This window comes from Rhopalosiphum padi, chromosome 1, assembly GCF_020882245.1.
Source record: "Rhopalosiphum padi isolate XX-2018 chromosome 1, ASM2088224v1, whole genome shotgun sequence".
Lineage (NCBI taxonomy): Eukaryota > Metazoa > Arthropoda > Insecta > Hemiptera > Aphididae > Rhopalosiphum > Rhopalosiphum padi.
In genome coordinates, this window is record NC_083597.1 from 25,166,627 (window position 1) to 25,182,265 (window position 15,639).

At 27.5% G+C, this 15,639-nt stretch overlaps 1 protein-coding gene across 2 annotated transcripts; it reads right to left on the bottom strand.

Annotated features, from left to right (window-relative positions):
• Positions 1-866: 866 nt before the first annotated feature.
• On the bottom strand, positions 867-15,055 carry LOC132917054 (uncharacterized). 2 transcript variants are annotated; one of them, XM_060977587.1, is made up of 3 exons: positions 14,551-15,055; positions 5,970-6,080; positions 867-3,986 (listed from the first exon to the last, which is right to left on the bottom strand). In XM_060977587.1, exons 1-3 carry the CDS (start codon positions 14,707-14,709, stop codon positions 1,725-1,727), a joined length of 2,532 nt encoding a protein of 843 aa, XP_060833570.1. In that variant the 5' UTR covers positions 14,710-15,055; the 3' UTR covers positions 867-1,724. The 2 variants fall into 2 exon arrangements, with proteins under 2 accessions (XP_060833570.1, XP_060833562.1); XM_060977579.1 differs by having other exon boundaries at positions 5,946-6,080; positions 14,551-15,054.
• Between the last annotated feature and the right edge of the window lie 584 nt (positions 15,056-15,639).

Genomic DNA, 15,639 nt, shown 5'->3' on the forward strand with positions numbered 1-15,639 from the left:
GCAACAATGTATGTTTCAGCAGTTATAAGATTTAGGACCATTTTTCATTTTTTGCTTTTTGATATACTATAAAAGAAATATATATATATATTACACAATACAAATAAGCATGTATTTTATAATTTTGTTTTTACATTATTAAATCTAAAATATGGCATAATAATATATTATACAATAATGTAATTTTAGTTGTTTGAAAATTTTTCTAAAATAATATTATGAACTTCAAAAAGAAAAATTTTATTTTAATGATAATGTTTTGTTATAAAAAAGTTAATAAATAATAAATTATATTATTGAACAATTTTTTTTTATATAGAAAAATAGCTTAAAATGTATATTATGTAATAGTTGTAAGAACAGTTCAACTTAAGGAGTGTGTGATCAAGTGATTTAGTCAGAGAACTAAAGAAAACAAACTTAATTTACCAATATGATATTTTAGGTAAATGAAAGTATTACAATTAACAATCATATTTTCTATTCAGATTAAGATTGAACCACTTTCATGTTCGAAGACTGTGACATGGATCACTATCTGTCCTTCCCCCTCTAAGCTATGTATTCAATCTTTGGTTTGAAAATCATTTGACAGCTGTTGTTTGATTTCGGTGATAGCAATGTCACCGTATATATGGAATCATAAATTACAGTAGTCAGTAAATTAGTGAGTATGTGTAGACTAAATGACTTTTGGTCTGCCAAGCGGGTCAATCTTTAACGGAATAGAGTATGATTGTTTTATACTAAATTAGATTGATTATTGACAGGTAATTATTATATAAATACAGATCTTGAGAGTATTTTTTTTATGCAAAAACACAAAAATAGGATAAAAAATGTATAAGGGATACGACGTCTGGTCAATTGAGAAAAAAATATTTATTCAAATACGTAAAAGCTGGGTACAAACAAAGTAGAGACAAAACATAGTCAAATCAGATTAAATAATGTCTAACTTAATTTAAAAATAGTCATAATTGTCTAACTTAAAAAATAAATAATAATAAGATACATACATATAATATGTATACAAAAAAAAAATTAAATCAAAAAAATGTCAAATTAATCAAAACTAGTATGTATTCAAATTTTTTTCAGTTATCACTTAATTAATATCCGGTATGCACAATTCAAAAAAATAATAATAATGAAAAAAATATTACATTTAAATGCTGTACGTTTATAACAATATACAACAAAATATTAATATTTAGGTCATTTTAAAATCAAATGAAAAAAAAAACAAATCAGTCTAAGATAATGTACTAATAATATAGTAGCTAAATATGTAATTTTTAATTTTTATTATTGCATGCTATTTGAAACATGAAATTATATATTTTAAATTAATGTTAAGTTTTTAACATTAAAAACAGTAAAATAAAACTAAGCATATATAAATTATAAATAAAATATGTAAAAAGTATTCTAGAGTAAATTTTAAATAATGAATACTCTTTATCATTACTTACATAATAATAGTACAATTAGTCATAATTATAAGTCTACAAATATAATCCTTACTTCTTTACAAAAAAAAATAATATGGAATAGGTAATTTTTAGGTTAATAGCTATTAGGATTACTTGTTTAATAGAACTACAGATATTAAATAATTAATATAAATAACAATATTGGAATCTAATATTAAAGTAAAATTTGATGTAAAACTATATTTTTATTTAGTTATAACATAATTGAATTTATGTGATATTCACATGTTATTGTATATTATTATCTATCATCATTTGATTCAAATCTGGTTTCTCTTCAACTACACATTGCATGTAATCATCGTTTGTATATTCTATTTCTTGTTCAGAAAAATCATAGTTAGAAACTTCTTGTTCTGGACATTGCGCACTACTTCTTATATCAACACCTAAGACTCCTGGTACTTGAAAATATCTATTATGATTCATTTCAAACACTTTGACATCATTATCATCATCTGATGATGATGATGATTCTTCATAGTTATCATTTTGATTAGTATGTTCTTCTGCAACGTTCTCTATAATAATATTTTCAGAATTATAATTCGGATCAACGACTTCTGTTTTTACTGAGTACAAAGGTGATGCTTTAGGCATTTTAGGTAAATGTTCATTATACTCTATTTCACTATTAAAGTCAGTTAGACATCTTGGACAGTAGATTAATGATTCATCTCGGCAAGTAAAACCTAGTATAGTCATATGATGTAAAAAAGTATATTTATCAAAGAAAAATTTATGGCAATTGTTACAAAAAAAGTTATAAGTGTTGAGCATGCATTGTTTACTTGTATTACACATTATTTTTGAAGTACCAGGAAGTGCTTCATTGTCTGTACAATTTTTAATCGCCTGCTGTTCTTTTGCACTTTCTTCATCAAATTCCATTCGTTGTAAAACTTTCATTTTTTCGTCAGGTCCCATCGCATATCTCATTTTCAATTGAAAGAATATACAATTAGAGGTTGCATGTATTACAGCTAAATTATCATCACATGTTTGATAAGTACAATAATTACATTTCTTATAAGCTTTGTCATCAATAGTAATCACATTAAATGATTTGCAGAACATAAAATGATTGCGAAAGTTACTTGCAGATAACTTCGTAAAAATACATTTGCAATGAACACATGCAAAATAATTTAATTTCTTATCACCAATTTTCATAGTATTTGTGCAATTTTCAATATGCTCGACAAATTTATTGAATAAATAGTTATTATTACACAGAGGGCATAATTTTATTCCTGGATCTTTTAATGATATTATATTGTTATGTTTTTTACTACTATGTTCAACATATTCTTTCACCGAAGTAAAATATTGGAAACAATTATAATGTGTACACTTATAATTTCCTGCATCTTCTTCATTTACCTCAGTTTTTTCTACTTTGCTAGTTAAAATAACATCATCTTTTACGTCAATCGGTTCAATTTTGCATTTATTTGGAAACATAACAATCGGATCTGATTTATTTAAGATATGTGATCGGTCTTTACCTGTGACCAAAATTATATTATGATTTATAATTTTATGAAGAACAAATTTATTCATTGTTGCAAAGTTAAGCGAACAGCACTTTAATAAATCTGCTAAATTTTGGTGAACATGGTTTTTTGTAATTGACCTTCTCGGACAATCTAAGATAGCCATGCATTTACGACAAAAATAAGATGTACTGTTGAGATTCAAATGAGTACGGTAATGTGCAAGAAAAACATCTTTATTGGGAAATACAGTGTTGCAATCATCAATTAGACAGGCAAAGGGTTTGGAATGTTTGCTACAAAACATTATATTTGAATACATATTTCTTGATACATCAGTATACTGGTAAGTGCAAAATATACAAACACATTCTACTTTAAAAGAAATAGGTCTGACAAACCTTTCTGGAGGAAACGAACTACTTGTGATTGCATTTACCCTTGTGTACCATATTGGTTCAATTCCTGTTGATGAAGGTGTTGGTTGAATAATTTCTGTTGGTGTTGATGTGAATGGAATAATTTCTGTGGATGTTGATGTAAAGGGAATAATTTCTGTTGTTGATGTAAAGGGAATAATTTCTGTTGATGTTGATGGAATAATTTCTGTTGATGCGAAGGGAATAATTTCTGTGGATGTTAAGGGAATCATTTCTGTTGATGTTGATGTGAAGGGAATAATTTTGTTTGAACTTGGTACAAATGGAATAATTTCTGTTGAATTTGATTTGGATGGAAAATCTGATGGACATTGAACAGACTCTATACCTCTTGATGGAATTTGTATAATGGATGCTGATGTAGATTGTTGATTAGATTCATCAAAAGATTGAATCATATTATTGGATGTAGATGTGGATTGAATTTCACGCACATGCATTGACCTTTTTCTTTTCTTGGATTTTGATGCTTTTTGCTTCTTTTTTGAAATAAATAGGCATCGTTTTTTATTTACAACTTGGGAAGAAGAAACAGATGACATATACTCGTATTTCTATGGAAAAAAAACCATAACAATAAATATAAATAGGTATTAACCACAGATACAATAGCCAAATTGGTTTAAATGTTGAAAGTGGTAAAACGGCAAGAGCTCTAATTAAAGAAATCTGTGTTTAAAATTTGTACATTGAAATATAAAATGACAATAACTAAAAATTAATAAATAAATTGGATTTTATAATAGACCTATAAACTAGTTTATAGCTTTCTTCAGTTGTTATCAATGATAAAATTGTAAACATGGATAAAAATGTTGAAAGTAAGAAAAAAAACAAGAAAAGTCTGCCTTTTCTAACTTTAAAACATAATATCGAAAACATCTTTGATTACAACAGTCATTTTACCATTCAACATTAAAGCTAATTGTCTATCCAGTTTTATTATATCTGTCATTATATCCAAATTGTACACCGTGTGTCTGCGGAAACATGGTATACTTTATCACTCATTACCCTATAAATATTTTTCAATTCTGTTTGCAGGATAAGTAAGTAAAGGAAAGTATTCGGTTTCGGGGGACACACGGTATTATATTAACTCTGTTGACTCAAAACATCAAATCCAAAAAAAACACCTGTTTTGGGGAATGAATACTATATATCAGCGGTTCCTAACCTGTGGATCGCGGCTCCCTGGGGGTCTGCGATACTGATGTTTGGAGTCCACAACAGCTTTAAGAATATTAAAAATAAAATAATTTATATAACAGTTTTATGAAAAATTAAGTTTAATAAAAATAAAAATAAAAAAACATCAGATGCTATGTAAAAAAAAAAAAGGGTATTAGACTAAAAATTGGTAGGGATCAGCGATTTCTATAAATCTTTTATCGGGGGTCTGTGTTCTACAAAAGTTAAGAACTGCTGCTATATATTAAAAATAGGATACACGTCTACCATGTATAAAATATTTAGCTTAGTTAAAATATATAAAGATTTGTTTTAGATTTAAAATGTTTTGAATGAACAATGACGATATTTTATATGTGATGTATAATAGCTGTATGTTAATCTTTCTATACTCTTTTCCAGTGGCCTTCAACTTTTTTGAAATAGCGACCTACATTTTTAAAGACCCACATAAGCTTTGTAAAAAAAGAAAAAAAAACTAAAACTGATTAATGCTTTGTAGCAATACTAACTTATACTGTGATTTGATATCCCTATATACTATACTAGTTTTACACTAAAGTACCTTAGTACGAGTTATGAGTTTTATAAGATGTATAAATTTACAATTTTTAAATACTCATAAACATAATAAAACACTTATGAGATGCCCTGGATAATTTTCTTAACTTTAAATTTTGTAAGAGGTTATTTCACTCTAAATTGAGAAATTGATATGTTTATAATCATTATTGTGAACTTAAAATTTACTATGTTGCGTGTTGGTTAGAGATAAAAAATACTACGCGACATCCTTTTAAATAAGTTACTCTGGTCACTTCTAAGATATACACACAGCACCTACTAACAGTGACGCATTTAAGCTGCAACTCCAAAGAAATGTCTAAGTTAAGTACTTTTAATCATGAAATAAAAAAAAAAACTGAAAAATTACTCATCTTTAACTAAGCCTAGGATCTGTAAAAAATTCCTAATTAAATATTCTTTGTTATTGTTTTAAATCAATTTTTAAATAATTAAACAATTTAGCTATTATTATTATTACTATTTTTTTAGTTTCTAGTGTCATGCTTTCTAGCATAACTATTTGATAATTTAATTTTTGTGTTTTAAAGGAACTGCTTCCATCTCCTATAGGCCTCCTAGAGCCACCAAGTTATACCACTGCCTACTAAAGTAAAAATTAACTCAATTGCATATATAGTATACATTCATCACTAAATTGAGTCTTGTTAGGAGAATAACCTTAGGTATATATAGATAACTGAAATGTCTATATAAACCTAAACATGCCTATCAACCTCTAATTATCATCAACATACTTTTTCAGCTAAATAATTCACTACCGTTTGACATGCGTTAGCTTGATCGACGTGTCCTCGCCATACATCAATATTTTCCATGCAACGTTGACATAACTTAGTAGATTTGCCTCTGTGTATATCATCACGTTTAACCTAAAAAATATAATTTCATTAAAAATTAACATTTTTGTCAAATAGTATTTTACTTATGTTTTGTTTTGGTATAATTGTATTCAATTAAATAATAACTTTAATATAATTTTTTTTTTACTTTATATTTTACTTGATACAAGTTAAATGGCAACCAAAGTAAAATTTAAAAAAATTAAATATGTTTTGTTTATATATTATTTTTCCTTGTCAACATTTTCCAATATGCTTACTTCTTGGCTTAACTATAACAATGATTTTAGGCCTAATCTATACTATTATATAACATTGTAAGGGTTTTTCTACGACCGCGCTAACCGAGAAAACTACTGAATCGATTTGGCTGAAATTTTTTACTGTTATACCCGACACTCTGCTGAAGGTTTTAGTACCACTTTTGTTAATAAAAAAAAAGTATAAAGTTCATAAAAAAATTAAAAACAATTGTACCTATATTATATACATATATTGTGCGACACGGCGGCCCGCGGGTTTACAGCTACCTGCAACCTGACCTTTTTGTTCGTCAAATTGTATTATGTTTGATATGAATAATATTGTTCTGAGAAGTTTATCGCACGTACACTGACAACATGTATACCCAATATTCGTATTAATCTATACAAATATATAGTCAAACATTCAAGTACGTTGGCGTAGATCTTCGTACAGAGTGCTTTTCTCATAAACAATTTTACGTGGGATTTTCTCGAACTGGGGACCCGAATCATCTTATGATATTAATTTCAACAGGAGATAAAACAAAAAACTTCATATACTCAGGAGTCTTATAAAATTCTTTATCAACCATAAATTACTCAGCATTTCTTTTTTATCTGTATTTATTTTTAGTAAAAATATATTTATCATTTATACCGCTAGAAATTTTTTTTTATATTTACCTGCCGATCATATTAAACAATAATATTTGAATAAAAAATTCTACATATCATGGTCCGAAGGCAAAATAAACAACCAATCACGGGCGAAGTCGTGACGGGTCGACAATAAAAAATAAAAAATAAAAAGAAACATGTGAGGAAATGGCATATAAAAACCACTTTCCAAAAAAACTTAATTAACTTATAATTAATTTATCATAATGGAGAACTAATTAGTTTTCTTTATTATATTATGTTATATTTATTTTTTTAAATACCTGTAAAAAAAATTAAATTAAATTTATAAAAAATAATGTAGATGATACGATACATATTATTCAATATTATTATTAAATTTAAAAAAAAATTGTGTTGTTATTAGTTTATTCTGGTACAAACAATTAACAAAATCTGTCCAACATCAAAATAGCTAACAATCATTATGAAGCACTTGGCTTTGATTAGGACAACATTGAAAAAGTATTTAGATTTTTGAAGTTAAATAAGCTAATAATATAATCTAAATAATTTAATAATAATATAATCATATACATTTGGCTCAAATTTCTTTATACATTATTGTTATTATTTTTTTGTTTTATTGTCTTCTTTTGGTACAAAATATACATTTTATATTTATCACCCTAACTGTGTAAGTTCTCTTAAAAAAAATATTGTTTTTTTGAAAATATAATGAATTCAAAGTGATTTTGTATTGCTCTATGTTTCCAGTAGCTAATTAGATGAAGATCTTATATTTTTTGGCATGAATTTCAAATGATTCTCATTAATTATACTTAATTGAAAAAAAGTTTTACTTAGAATTCTACCTATTTGTTCTTTCAAGATTTGTCACCAGCTCTAAGAGATTGACTTTTGGGGCTATCCAACAGTTAGAACATGTAGATTTCTATACATTCTCATATTATAAGAGTATCCTTATGCCGTGTTCAACGTGAAGAAGTCTGATACAGCAAAAAACAAAACAGCTTGTATTTTGTTGCATCTGATGTAACGCATTACGATAGAATAGCATGATAAGAATAGAAATTGCACTGACTTACTGCATTTTACAGATATATGTTAGAGACGGCGTTAAGGGCCAAACAAATGTGCAGTTACCAGACTCCACCTCCACCTCCTATAACTGTCGGCTAATCAGACCTTGATATTTTAGGTAACGTTCACACACCAAAAGCTCACGCATTTCAAATATATATGATGTAATAAAATTAAAACTCTTAGGAATACAATTGAATAGGCTTGTGATAAAAAAAGCGGTAAGTGAAACAGTTAACAAAGATATTTGTTTTTCAAATATCTAGCCAACAGCTGTTTTTGTTTGAACGCTTATCTTGTGTAATATCATCTCATGGTAGGGGTAGTTGTCACCAAACACACATTTGTTTGGCCTCGACTCAAGAGTGCCAATTTCTTGAAATTATTTTAATATTCCAACATTATCGAAAAATGAAACCGGCTGATTATAAAATTTGATTTAATCAAAGTATAATCAGACTGAAACTGGCAAATATGGGTTACTGCCTAAGGTTACTCTTATATAAGACAGTATATTGGATTTATTAATTAAAAGATCTGATTTTTTACAAGTTTATGTTAACTAAATTTTAGAACAAAAATGAAATTTAGTCTGGTATTGTATGATTTTTTTTTAAATTTTTAATCAAATATATAGTATTTAATACCTGAAGGCTGAAGTGTATCGCCTTTGAGTTATTTGTATTGAAAAATCAATTACAAATAAGAGATGTATGTATTTTTTTTAAGAGCTGATTACATAATCTAACCAGAAGGTTATTTATATTTCAACTACACGTTGTTCATATAAAGATAAATTAAACAATTAAAATAATGGACAATACATATACTCAAAGGCCATAGATTTTTGAGTTGTGCCCATGGGAATAAAGAGTTTTTTTTAGGATCTTATGAAAGTAAAAATAAGACAGGAGTGTCTTAGTACCAAATATTATATTAATTTAAGTTGTACTGAACACTACAATTTAGTCCATCAATGGTGAACATAATTTAATTTAAATGATAATAAATTATTTTATTTTATTAAAATAGTTCATCAATTGAAATATTTTAAACGACAGAAATGTTTTGGAGATACTTAAAAACCAAGTATAACATTACAACATGGAAAGCAAAAAACATCAAACACCAAAGAGAGAGGCTTTATTTAGCCATACACTGAAGATTTAATTTGATTCATTCCTCAGATATATAAGAAATACAATGTACATATAACATACATGCTGCTATTAATGATAAAATTGACAAATACATCATTATAATGGTACAACATAAAATTACTTACTACAATTGCAATTTTAAAACTTTATTTTTGATCATATATTATATATAATGGCGAAACCAACATTAGTTAGTATCAGATATAATTTAAGATCTGTACAAGTTATGAACTTTTGTATAGAACATTACTCGATCGAGCCTTTAATTATTCATTAGTACACACTAATGACATAATTTAGAACAAAAAATTGTTTTTAATATTTACTGATTAAATTAATGTTGAGATTCAGCTGAACACTAAAGAAGAAGCAGTTAGGTGGCTTAAGAGGATGATACATCCGCATGTGTTTTCTCTACTGCACAAATGTAAAACATAGCAAAAACCATTTTGGGCGGGATTAAAACCACTCAGGCTGTAGTAATAGTTAAAACTCCAAATTGATATACAACAGGGGTGGGCGACTGGCAGTCCACGAGCCGGATGCGGCCAGCAAACCTATTTTATCTGGCCCACACTACATTTTCAAATAACATCACACAATTTCAAAGTCATTTGTGTATACTCTATGCTATGTCTATGCTAAATTAAAATGTATATTTTGATTGACCTTTTTTTTTGCTCTCTTTACTCTGGCCTGCTAAATTTTAATTTTCTAAAAATTGGCCCTCTAATAAATTTCAGTTGCCCATCCCTGTTATACAATATAGTTGAGAATATTATCTATGAAATGTTTTTTATATGAAAAAATTTCTTATTGTTTTAAAATTCATTATTTTTGTGTAATTCCGATATTGAAAAATAAAAATAATATTTCATAGCCAAAGTTCTTTTTATTATATGGTGAAAATGTGTAATTTCTTAGTTATAAACTTATAGTTATAATTTATGACTGTAGTTTTCTCGGTTCTTACTCGTGCAAAACAGTTACAAACAAAATGAAAACTTAGAATTCAAAATAACTTCCTTTCTAATCAAATTATCCAAGTTATATTAATATGAAAAAAAAAACATCTATAAAAGACTGTTAATTAACAGTTTTAATTTTAAATTCTAAAATATTATTTATTGTTTAGTTGATACCAAAAAAATATTTTGTTAGCCAATTGGTAATCACCAACAAGAAAACCTAATATAGAATACCACATTTGCAAGTATACGATGTCTATTTTTAACTTGCTATACTTGTCAATTATAATATTAATATATTATTTAAAGATTAAAACATGTATAATTCATAATAATGTATATTCTTATGTTTGTAGGTATGACAAATGAGTGTATGAGTATATATATATATCATATTGTTTGTACTGTTTAAAATCAAACAGTTGCGTTTAAACTTTTAAGTTTTAACGCACAGATCTGAATTTCAAATTCAACAAATATGATAACTGTAGCATTCGCATAAACCACCATTGAAGACACATAGGTATACACAATTATTTCTGATAATTCTACTTTAACTGAGTTTAAGACAATTGGGGTATACATGGTGGCCACTTTATTATTTATATAAAAACTATGTTATCATTGTTATGCTTATCAATTATTATTTAACACAGTAACATATTGTGTTCAAAAAAGATCTGATAATATGGTATTCAGTAATTTTATAAACGATTTAAAAACATGCCATGCTTGAAGTAATATCCAAAACATTAAAATAATCATGTATATCTATACCTAAATAACAGTGGTTTTTATTTAAGCCACTAACAAATAAAGAGTTAAATATATTTTACCAGAATTTTGAAATTTTATAAGAACTTTTTTTACTCAATAGCAGAAAGGTTTGGGTCTAATGAACAACTGTTATGTACTAGTCGGGAACACGAAAAATGAGCGCTGCCTGTCATATGCCAAGCGGCAACTTTTATGAAATTATTATCATAATGTCCCATCAGCACAAATTGTGTCTGAATAAGACACATAGTTTTCAATATTGAGAATCAATGGCTACAAGCGTGGGTATAAACAGCGGCGGTCAACTACAAGTTATGTTCTGATTAAGAGGATGCCATACCCACATGTGTTGTCTCTGTCTTACTAATGTACATCATAACAAATTTTCGTTCAATAGAATACATTTTGTGATGTTAGCTTTAATATTACGAGTAAATTTACCTATTATCAAATTTAAAGGTAAGAATATTATCTAGACAATGACATATAATTTTATTGATATTATTATTTTAAAGTGAGTTATGAACATTTTAGTTGCAGTATTTAAAAAAAAATTATGTCAATAAGGAACCAGGAACAAGAGGAGAAAAAAAGTTTATGGAAAATACTTTAGCTTATACTACCTAATAATTGTAAATAAAAATTACTATAATATGTGTTATTATTATATTTATTTGAGTAAGTCCTTTTATTGTTATAAATCCTAAATCCATTTTTGATTTATTTTGAGGTGTGAACATTCAAATCTTGATTAAAATAATACGTCTAGATATCATAAATTTTAATATTAGAAGATGTTTATCGTACAAGAACTCAATTAAACTTATAAAAAATTAACTTTGATTTTTCATCTAAACTCAACTTAGAGGGTGTTAGCATACTCTATTTTCTCTTTGGCCCATACGCCACTAGACAAAAGGCATTTACACAGAATCATTTTTTTTTTTAGTTTTTGAGTAATCTTATAGAGTAAAATCATCCATTATAAAAAAGATAGAAAATAATATTGTTAAGGGTATGACGTATCGATTTATCTAAATATTGTCTCAAAACAATTTAAACATCATTTAAAAATTTACTACATTTTTATTTTTTATTTTGAAAGTCGAATACAAAATCAAATAACAGTAAAATATAAAACTGATAGACATATGTACTCTCAAAAATATTATTCTCTATAATTTTTGTAATAGGCGATTTTACTCTAAAATTACTCAAAACTCTTAAAAACCGATTTTAAGTTAAAGTGCTTTATCTATGTTGCGCGTGGGTCTGAGAAAAAAAACAAATATTGCGCTGATATCCTCCTAAAATAAAAAAATATCTATGTATTGTTTCTTCACACCAACACGAGATTTATCTATGAAGTACAATCAAAATATCAAATACTAAAGAGATCCGAATTGTCCAATCAAAAATACTCCCATAAATCTCATCACTAATGTTCCTTACTATGTTTCAACTGATTGTCAATATTATACTGATCTACACCTCACAATAAAATAAATGGCAAAAATTCTATAACTATATAATATATAGGGTGATTCTTTTATCATGAATCATTCATTATTTCAAAAAGTATTCATGTTATTGAAAATATTTTTATACATTGTTTCAAGTTGTTAAAAAATCTACTTTTTTTTTTAAAAATTATTCTTAAATATTTTTTATCTTTATTTTTTTTAAGTTATATACTTTTTTGAATGATAACATAGTTTTAATTTCATATTCTAAAGCAGAATATTTTTCTGAGTATCTTGATACATAAAAACCTAATTTAGGGTGAGTATTTTATGAGTTATAACTATTTAAAGTTTTGTTGCGCGGAGTGGAGTGTTACGGGGTTATCCCGCAAAATTTTTGTCCACTACATATTTTTGAAAGGCCACATAAGAAATCTAAAAATTTTTCGTGGGCCATCAAAATCATAAGTACATATTTTCATTATTAAAAAACCAATAATATTTAACAAAAATAATAATTTACAATCATAACATATAATAATGTCGTAATATTCGTTATTTATTCTTTGTCTGCGAGCTGGATAAAATGTGTTGGCGGGCCGCCATTTGGTGAACCATGTTATACAATATGTTAAATTGTTTTGATAAAATTAGAAAATCAATGAAATAACTTAATACTACCCTACTAAATTATAATATAAATTAAATTTGGTTTATTTTCATTTAATTTAATATAAAAATAACTGTTTCAAGACGTTTTTTAAAATAATGGATCTCTCAAAAATTTAAAATACTAAATTGCTTGTAAATTTTTATTAATATTATAAATTAATTTGTCATAAAGATAATGAGAGGGATACACGGGACATACCATTTATGAATAATATAAGCAACAGCCTATGTGCTGTCATTGGATAATTTTTTCAATAAATATACATGCTATTGTTTTTATATTATTTGTTTAGTACTCAGGCTGATTGTATTACTAATTTATAGATGGTATATGATTTAAAAAAATATAAGTTTTGATTCCTTTTTCATAGATGAAAACTTAAATTAATTATAAAATGAAACTTAATTTATGAGCAACTATTTAAAATTAATAATGCTGCCAATGTTTATCATTTAATTTCTATTAGCTAAATAAAATAAACACAATTCATACACTACTAGAACAATACTGCAATAATAATAATGTTTAATTTACATATTTATCATTAGATAATATCAAGTATGTTGCGAGTTATAAGATTTCAGTAGTGCTAACCAATTTTTTTGTACTAACCGATGTCCTATAATCCGTAAATCTTTATTAACACTATTAATGTAAGAGTAGCACACAATTTTAGCAGAATACAACTAACTATATTGTGTAAAGGTAGTTACGCGGCCAATGTCTAGGGTCAAATATCAATCCAGGGCTAGACCCTATAGTTTCGTTATCCGACACTGCAAGGAAACAATACCTTAAGATATTTAATTGTTTTAAAAGACTCAACAACCATATATTAACACTTAAAGCTGGCCGGTAACTAATTAAAAAGTTACTTTTTTAATAAAACTCCTAACTTAACTAGTTAAAAAAATAGAATATAGAATAATTGTAATCTAACTTAGTTATTATGTAAAAATTAAATTTATTAAAAATGTTGTGGGTATTGTGAATTATATTTTTAACATATTAAAATCAAATAATATTGTGATTATAAATGCAAGCACGGCAAGAAAATATTATCATCGTCATGGTCATCTTAATTGTCAAGACAAAACCAGTCTGTTAATTAGAAATAGTAGTAACAATAAAAATATAAACAAGTAACTTTTCTTTCGACGAGAAAATGTTTGTGAGCAATTAAAGGAATTAACATTTTGTAGAAAAAAACTCAAACTACCTATTTAAAAGTTGGTAAACTTGCCCAGCTTTGTTACCAGTATTATGGCAATATAAATAGGGTGCAATACTATAGTAGGTAGGTACCCGAAGTGCAGTGCACATCAACCAAATGATAAACGTAGTAGATGCACCTGATGATACATGCCAACCGAGATTGTACAAAAAATTGTTAAATTCCACTTACCGCCAATGGTTTATAACAAAAGGAACAGCACGATAGGATTACTAGAAAAAAAATACTTAATAAATATGATATACGTGAACCACTCACCTCCACTTTATAATATTCTCTGACGAACTGAGCAAGAAAAGGTTCGTTGGGCCCAAACACATCAATAAACACTTGGCGTTTTTCGCTTAGGCAAACACGGCACATTCTGAGCGGGCTGATGAAAATTCTATTGATTTGAGCATTGGAACTGGAAGCCATCGTTGCTATCGACTAGTTGAAAAATGGATGTGGGAACCGACGGTGTCGATTCCAAGTTTCCGTCGCAGCACTACGTTACACAACTGTTGAACGTTGAACTATGGTCGACTGGAAACGGAACGCAAGACAGAACAGAAAATACAAATATGCTGAGCAGAAGAAACAGAAATGTGAGGATGCCGGCAAGATACAGCGAGGAATAAACTGGAAACCAATAACCAAATGGCCGGCTGAACGCTCAAGGCTCAAACGGCATCCGAAATTGGTGGGGTACGCATTCAGCAGCTGCTGTATTTTAATGTCTATGAGTTGAGAGGGGATACACGGTTGTTGGTGGCGTCCGGCTTGTTTACGCATATTCTCATCCACGGTTAGAATGGCGGCCGGCGGGTACATGAACTACTGACGCGCGGTATGATGCGTTCCAAAGACAATGGAAAACGTATCAAATTTTTAACACAATATACCTTGTTCCAAGTATTTAGCGGTAATTTGAAATTTGAATGTTAACGATTTGTGACTTATTAATAATAATGCGATTCGATTAAACCTATAATTGCAGGACCGCAAAAGCATCATTTGAACTTTCATGGTGGCAGAGTGTAGGGGCTTGGCACACCTATTTTTTTCTGTGCCTTATTGGCCTGTCAGAAAATTTAAAAACACGCTGACAGCTGATACATAAAAATTAAAATATATTAAAACCATAATGCGTATAATCTGATATGTTATGCAACCAGTATATCTTAACCGTGGTATTAATTAATTTTTATATATTTATTATTGGTATCCATGATAAGAGCTATTACTAACTTCCAACTTTTGAATTTATTGAAATATTAAACATGTATAGGTAAATCTTCAATCCCATACGTACATAAAATACATGTATTTACTTGGATAAAGTGGCCAACTAGGGAAAAACAATCG

Excerpts from the sequence above, each read along its gene's own strand:
- LOC132917054 (XM_060977579.1), bottom strand. The coding sequence starts at position 14,709 with ATGGCTTCCAGTTCCAATGCTCAAATCAATAGAATTTTCATCAGCCCG. Across the intron at positions 6,081-14,550 it reads GAGAATATTATAAAGTGGAG|GTTAAACGTGATGATATACA; the intron begins GTGAGTGGTTCA and ends TATATTTTTTAG. Across the intron at positions 3,987-5,945 it reads TGAATTATTTAGCTGAAAAA|AAATACGAGTATATGTCATC; the intron begins GTATGTTGATGA and ends TTTTTTCCATAG.